This window comes from Diaphorina citri, unplaced genomic scaffold (assembly GCF_000475195.1).
Source record: "Diaphorina citri unplaced genomic scaffold, Diaci psyllid genome assembly version 1.1 scaffold6921, whole genome shotgun sequence".
Classification (NCBI taxonomy): Eukaryota; Metazoa; Arthropoda; class Insecta; order Hemiptera; family Psyllidae; genus Diaphorina; species Diaphorina citri.
The window spans coordinates 1-7,421 of record NW_007384297.1 but is presented as its reverse complement, the minus strand read 5'-3'; the positions used below and the strand labels follow the sequence as shown (position 1 = coordinate 7,421).

The 7,421-nt window shown below is 38.4% G+C and overlaps 2 protein-coding genes across 2 annotated transcripts; one reads left to right on the top strand and one right to left on the bottom strand.

Annotated features, from left to right (window-relative positions):
• Positions 1-2,435: 2,435 nt before the first annotated feature.
• Positions 2,436-5,942, top strand: LOC103522112 (cystine/glutamate transporter-like). The gene is made up of 3 exons (XM_008487218.2): positions 2,436-2,681; positions 3,373-3,465; positions 3,777-5,942. Exons 1-3 carry the CDS (start codon positions 2,453-2,455, stop codon positions 3,860-3,862), a joined length of 408 nt encoding a protein of 135 aa, XP_008485440.1. The 5' UTR covers positions 2,436-2,452; the 3' UTR covers positions 3,863-5,942.
• LOC103522115 (Y+L amino acid transporter 2-like) lies at positions 4,807-6,872 on the bottom strand. Its single transcript, XM_008487220.2, has 3 exons — positions 6,629-6,872; positions 6,169-6,264; positions 4,807-4,871 (listed from the first exon to the last, which is right to left on the bottom strand). Exons 1-3 carry the CDS (start codon positions 6,840-6,842, stop codon positions 4,807-4,809), a joined length of 375 nt encoding a protein of 124 aa, XP_008485442.2. The 5' UTR covers positions 6,843-6,872.
• Between the last annotated feature and the right edge of the window lie 549 nt (positions 6,873-7,421).

Here is a 7,421-nt window from a genome sequence, read left to right as displayed (position 1 = left end):
CCCCGACACAGCGCACTACACTTACATTCTTCTCTCCCCTCCATTGCCACAGGGAGGACTCTAGGTCACTCCTTCTCTGCTCGCCTCCACTTGTCCTACGGTAAACTGTGGAGGGTTATACACCTGTAACCGGTGGGTCCTACCCTTACCTAGGTCTTGATCCAAGGAATATCTAGAACGGGTGCCTTGCAGACCTCCCTCTAAACTTCCTTCTTACCTTAATAATTTGAACCTCCTCTTTTTTGAACTCTTTTAAACCTTGGCCTAACCGGCTATGAAATTGCTAACAGGACACTTTTTAATGAACTTTTTTATCCCCACTGTAAACCTGTTAATATGTAACTCGCTGTAACCGCTTTCCGTGCAACTTACGTGGTCAAAGGGTGCGAAGGGTTTCAAACGCGCACCAATCTAGGCCTACCAACTTGAAGCTTCGAATTCACAACTCTGGATGGTCATCGGACACAGTCTCCAAATTGCACTTCTCTGTGAATCAAACAGTGGTCTTAACTCGCAGGTGGACTTGTTGGGTTCATTATGGTTGGTTGACACATTATACTTCAAGATGACATTTATCTCCTCGCCAATGGTGACGATGTCCGCCCTCTCCACTCGTAAAAGACAGACCACTGCCTGTCGACTTATTCGGGTGTAACCGTGTAGCCTTAGTGGTCTCACTGTTTAGCCGTTAACCGCCTAGGTTCTATCGTGCTTCCATTTAATGGGACTTTAAAACTTACTTGCTGCTTATATTTATTCGTTACAACTAGAGCAATATGACACATAAGCGGCTTTTTTCTTTTTCTTATGTTTCTAAAAACCCCCTTGTTACTCGTTTCTTTAGCATAGAAATCTACCATGCTTTCAGCTGTCTCTATAAAATCTATGCTATGCTCTTACAGAGTAAAGACTAATGCTCTTTGCCTGTATATGCAGAGTCATCTAGGTACTTATTTTACGCGATGAAACTCCACCATTAGCTCAGCGTCAGATTAAGACTGACAGTTAATGAACGCAGACTACCCTAGATAGGTCACCTCTTACTAAGTACTTGTTCTGTCATCCCATGATGTGATAGTCTCTAGCCATTTTACTGAAGTGTTTCGTCAATACACAAATGTGTAACATCTTAGAATACCATACAGGGAATAGAAAGAAACACATTATACAGCGATAATGAATCGCTTTCCCCACAAGCAAAAACCTGTTGGATCCATGATTAATTTTTTACTCTTTTCACCTGAATTTACTTTTTCTTCTAAGAATCTCCAGGTCCTGTGGATCAATCTCTTAAGATTAGCCCTGAATACAATCGGCATCCACTTTTCATGATGAGGAGAAGAGGAGATAGACCCCTCACATTCAGATCACATTATGCGTAGATGCCGAGCTCGATCCAACCAGAAAGTTGTAATTGACTAAGGGAAAAAATAAGTCCCTTTTTGTTACCCACGTCAGAAGCAAGTTTCACTAAGTAGTTAAGCGTTGAAAAAAATGTAAGAGTTATCTTCCTCTTGACAATTACTATTTATCTGAACTCACCTCCATTGGTGCTTCGCTCCAATTGCGGCCTCCGCAAGAGATGGTGGATTGAGAAATTTACTCCTATTTTTAAGGTGCGAGCGGACCGTAACTTGGTGGCGAGTGACAAATGGTCCGCTCGTACTGGTGATGCGTGGCTCCAGCCAGTTTTTTTTTTTTTTTTTTTTTTTTTTTTTTTTTGAAGAGGTTTGATAGGGGGAACTGTAACCAACCACTGAAGTCTAAAGGTAGAAAGAAACACACTACTATCACTTAACTTGAGCTCATGGGGAGTAATGGAGGGGTTAGAATGATGTAGTTTAAAGTGTTCCCATAATGTTGTAGGTAATGGTTCATGATAGCCACACTGCCCTCACGTCACGTGAGCTCACATGGCGTGATAGTAGTGTGTTTCTACCTTTGTCGTCCGGAATGGAAAAGAGGAGGACGGGATAAGAGAAATCCAGTAAGTTATTTATTCTATTCCTGCCAGCCTTACCTTGAAAGGTAGTGCGCCTGTTTTGTAAGCGCTAAGTCGGGTTCGATTCCCGCCCGAGGTGGATTTTAAGGTTCGTTCTCGGAACGGTTGGCTTTCTCCTATCTTGTCCCTTCTGATGAAGTGAGATGAATTTTTATTTTATGTCTCGGCCTTTTCCCTGGGATATAACTTAAGGGGTAAAGCTGTGTCCTGTCCACACATAGTCGACGCCGACTGAAACCGTACAATGCCTAGACAACATAGATTCTCATCGTCGATCGACGGCGTCGAGTATGTGTGGACACAGCTTAACCTTCAAAAAAAGTTACCTTGCCCTGATCTAGATGGAACCTAGTTTAATACTATTTTACCTATTCTTGTTCCTACTGAAAAACAAATGAAGCACTGTTTATACTAATAATTTCTAATCCTTCCTCTCTCCCGCAGTGTCTGATGTCAGTTCTCATGTTGGTGACGAGTGACGTGTTCGCTCTCATCAACTACATGAGCGTCGCGCTGTGGCTCAGTGTGGGGGCGTGCACGGCAGGTCTCATCTCTCTGCGCTTCACTCAGCCCGACCTGCACCGGCCCATCAAGGTGCATCTGAGTTTGCCCATCATATTCCTTGCCTGCTGCATATTCCTGGTGGTCGTACCCACCATACGAGAACCTATGAATACTGGTAAGTTAAAATTAATTTATCAAATTTGTAATTTTGTAATTTTTGTAATTTATTTGACATTTTAAGTATACATATTTTTCATACAGGTTAAATAAATTTCAAATTGAGTTTGCTGTATCCATTTATTAATATTACAACATAACAAATAGGTATCCATTTATTAATATTACAACATAACAAATAGGTATCCATTTATTAATATTACAACATAACAAATAGGTATCCATTTATTAATATTACAACATAACAAATAGGTATCCATTTATTAATATTACAACATAACAAATAGGTATCCATTTATTAATATTACAACATAACAAATAGGTATCCATTTATTAATATTACAACATAACAAATAGGTATCCATTTATTAATATTACAACATAACAACAGAACATTAAAGAAAAATCATATACTTAAATGGGGTATACCCATTCATAAAAGAAAATTTAGGGAAAGAACAAAAATAGACTAGTTAGCTAGTAAAGTAGCGCGCCTGCCTTTGGAAGCGCTAGGTCGCGAGTTCGATTCCCGCCCGGGGCGGATTTCATTCCGATGGGATAATGTTCGTTCTCGACTCTTTCTTTTACGAAACACTTGTGCCCTTTTAAATTCCCTTGATCCCAGGACTTAATATTGATTCCTCAAAAACACATAGAGTTAATATTGATTCCTCATGTTTTGTTTCCAGTTATCTCGCTATTCATCATAGCTTCAGGCGTGCCTGTCTACTATGTTTGTGTCAAATGGAAGTCCAAGCCAGCCCTGCTACTGGAAATGCACGGTGAGTTTGATAGAAGATTCCACTTTGATTGGATATTTTTCGGAAGAATTCTCCTTCACAGAGTCAAACATTATTTTTGTACCGAGCCCCCGTGTAAGCTCTAGGTCGCGGTTTCAATTCCAGCCCGGGGCGAAATTTATCCTAAACAGATAAGGTTTGTTCTCGGAACGTCTGGCTTTCTCCTATCCTCTCTTCCTTCTCTCTTAGATTTCGGGACGATAAGAACTCAGGTGTTACAGTTCCCTTTATCAAACCAAACCACTTCTTAAAAAAATAAAATTAATTTATGTACTGGTTTCTTTCCATTTCAGACACGGTCACAAAGCTGATTCAGAAAATCCTGCTCGTTGTCAACCCAGATGAGGGAGAAGAAGAGACTGAACCTGTCAAGCTGTAGATGACACCTTCTAAGGAGAAGATATCATCTCCTGTGAAGTAGCAATAACGAGGAAAGCAATCATGAGAGAGATTACATGTCATGCGAAGGACCACACATTTGAGGAGCCTGTGTCTTCTAGGAGCAAATACAGAAATGGCAATATCAGTTAAAGAGATATGGGCTGAATTTCTTGCGAGGAACGGCCTTATTAGCCGAACTTGAAAAAAACAGCGATGAGAAAAATAAAAGAAGAGGTGCAATAGTCCTAATTACTGAAATACAGGAATTCCGTACGACATTGGTTGGGTGGAAAAGCTGACTGTGTGAGAATCCTGCCAAAAAAAGTCTTGAAAATTTGAATGTGAATGGTAGCAACTTGTGTAAGTACCGTTCACACTATTCTCTCTTTTATTATCCAGTTATCTCGGAACGGTCACCGTTTGAACGGGCGTTTTTCCCGTGAGAGTGTTTTTACAAGCGTTCTTTTTTTCGGGTGCGCTGAGATGTAAAGTCGGCCGTTAGTTTGGACTCTACTTTATTCTTGTCATAAAAGGGTTAGGCGGTAGAGAACGCCTCCGGCGCGACGTTAACCTCGCCTTGTGGTTACTATCCACTCAAGAGTCTTTTATTATTTATCTTACAAGAAGTCTAAGAACACCTTTGAATTTAACCATGACTCAGCGTACGCCTAAAGAGAGAGTGTTTCGAAAGCGCTTTTGCAAATGAACAAAGGACCAAGCTTGATTGGTCTCAGGGGAAACAAGTATGTCTCTTCTCGCCCATCGGATGAACATACTCTGGGAAGGACATGCTATAACACAGACGTTAAGTCCAGTATAGCAGTTTATCCCTGGGAAAATGACTCACAAGCAACACCATCTTTTTTAAAGTAATACCTTTATCCTTTTACTTCATTATATTCCCCATCCAGTATGAACTTTTTCAAGGCTAAATGCCCGTTCTTAACTTTTGAATCGTTCTGAGATGACCATATGGTAAGAAACACAATTTTCTATGTAAAGGCCTCCTGCGGATAGAATAAAATAATCCTTGTATTATGTTTAATTGTTGATGCTACCGGAATGGTTTGTTCCGTTTCTACAGGCAATAATGGAACATATTTTGTTTTTACTGCCAAGACAAGACTGCTAGAATAAAGCAATTACTTGGAGGAATATACAAAATGGAAATTTCCTTAATTTCCTCGGGCATTTTAAAATTAGGTAGGTATCAAAAGCTGGGAATTGACTATCAGGTCATTTTCCTCGCATTTTAAAATTAAAAGCCATATATCTGTTTTCCAATGGACGGCCGGCTTTTGTTTAACAGTGTGCATTACTTGATGCTTTTATTTTGAACACTTGAAACCCTATTGGATTTATTTTAATGTCGTATCTATCAAAATTATTTGAAATTTACTATCAAAGGCTTTTGTAAATTGCTCTGGACAAAAACTATTCTAATTACCTGATTCCCCTTCCCCCCACCAAGTTCTAATCCTCTATACCCCTCCCTCTGTTCTTCACCGTCATACCTACATATGTATTTATTTTGAATTTTACAAAAGACATTTCAACTTTAACATTGCCATTCATGTGCTCTATTTAACTGATCCGAAAATATCTATTTATAATTTTAATTTCAATAGCAATTTTTTTATTTTATTCACAATGAACTAATTTTATTTGATTTTTAAAAAGCCTGATTTTACTTATTTATATTTGTTTTATAATACTACTTTCGGATGAAAGTTAAAGTTATTTGCTAGGTAAAATGTGAAGTGTACTTGTCTAAGCAATATTAAATTGATGGAATGACAGGTAAAACAAAGCCATTTGTAAAAAATGGATGTCGAAATAATAGTGCAATAAAATAAATAGCTTAAATGAAACTTGTTCATTTTGCATATGAAATATGCACGAATAAGAAGGTATGCTGAATTTAATTTTGAGACTATTTCCTTTGAAATTATCTCAAGCTTGTACGTCTATATTATTAATTTTTATTTGGTATACAAATTTGGTCCAAAGCAAGTATTTTTTATTTTACTGAATACGAGTAAAAAAATATACAATTCAATCATTTTGAATTCACAACATTCAGTCGACCTTTTTTTTTCTCTTCTAATATTTTCTTTTAGGTTTCTGTTAATGATGACAGTTTTTGAGTGATCAACAAAATTAAACTATGTGAGAATTATTTAGAAAGTGGTTAAAACTTGAAAGAAACAAAATATAGACAAGGTTGAATTAATTGATTGCGGGCTATACCGAACAAGTGAGGTGATACTTCTATGGATAGAAAAAGATTTAAAAATAAAATACCGAATTCGGAAATGAAAAACATGGAGGAATATGTGCAAGTTATATAAAATCGTATCACCCACTTTACGTTGTAACAGTTGATGGCCGTCAGCAAACCTGGAAATTGTCAAAGGTGATGGTTAGAGAACATTCGTAGAAGCTTACCAAGACCTTGTTTATACTGCTGAGGTAAAGGGACTTTTTAATCACTTTCGGGCAGGATAAACAAGGTATATTCCATTTTAGTCTGGCTGGGGGACTTTAAACAGGGAGTATACCTACCAGCCTGAATTTCCCTTGCTAAATAAATACCAAAGGTTGAGTAAAATTTGTAGCCAAAGCAATCACCCTAGTAGGGGCTGATTGAGAGACTGACGAAAAACGCCGACCCCGTCTGTACACGGGAAAAGGAAAAAAAACTTCTATTTTATTCTACGTTCCAAACTCACTAGCCTAGCTCTTCTGCCTGTTGATCACTCACAAGTTATGACAGCAGCCAGGAGTCGCACGGCACTATAGGGTGGATCACAATGAGGCCAGATCGGTTGCAGGATGTACTGGGCAAATGTGAGGGCTGTTACAGCGTTCCCAGTCGGCATTATGACGAATAGGGCCACCCACATATAGAGGAAAGCTGGCAACGGGCCGAATGCTTCGTTAATATAGGCGTAGTCCCCGCCTGACTTGGGAATCATGGTTCCTGAAATTGATAAAAACAGAATAGGTGTCAATAAAACTTTTTAATTAAAGAGCGGATTTTTTTTTATCCTGCTGGGATAGGATTGATTTTTTCCCTCCTGCTTGGATAGGACGGAAAAGTCCCTTTATCCCCGCAGTCTAACCAAGGACTTATGTACATATTTTGACATATTATGGGGAAAGCCCCTCCACCATGTTCTATTTTTGAACTTTTCTTCGTTTATTACCAGTTGTTGGATTTACGTACTTTAAATTACGTACGAGAAATTTGTCTTGAAATTGACCTGGCCAAACTGACCATATTTGGTTTAAATGGAAAATCTCATGCGTTGAAGATGGAAAAAAATCTATTGTCATGAGAATTAAGTCCGTGACTGCCGCGGGCAAAATCAATTTTATTTCTTCGAAAAATAAATAAAAGGAATTTTTTAATTACGCTGCCCATACATATCAGACAGGTGTTCTCGTTTACTCAAGCATTATATTGAACACAAGTACGCAGTATTTACGGACATAATACGGTATATCAAGAAAAAATAGGTAGGTACTACCCAATTAGCCATATTGACTTGATG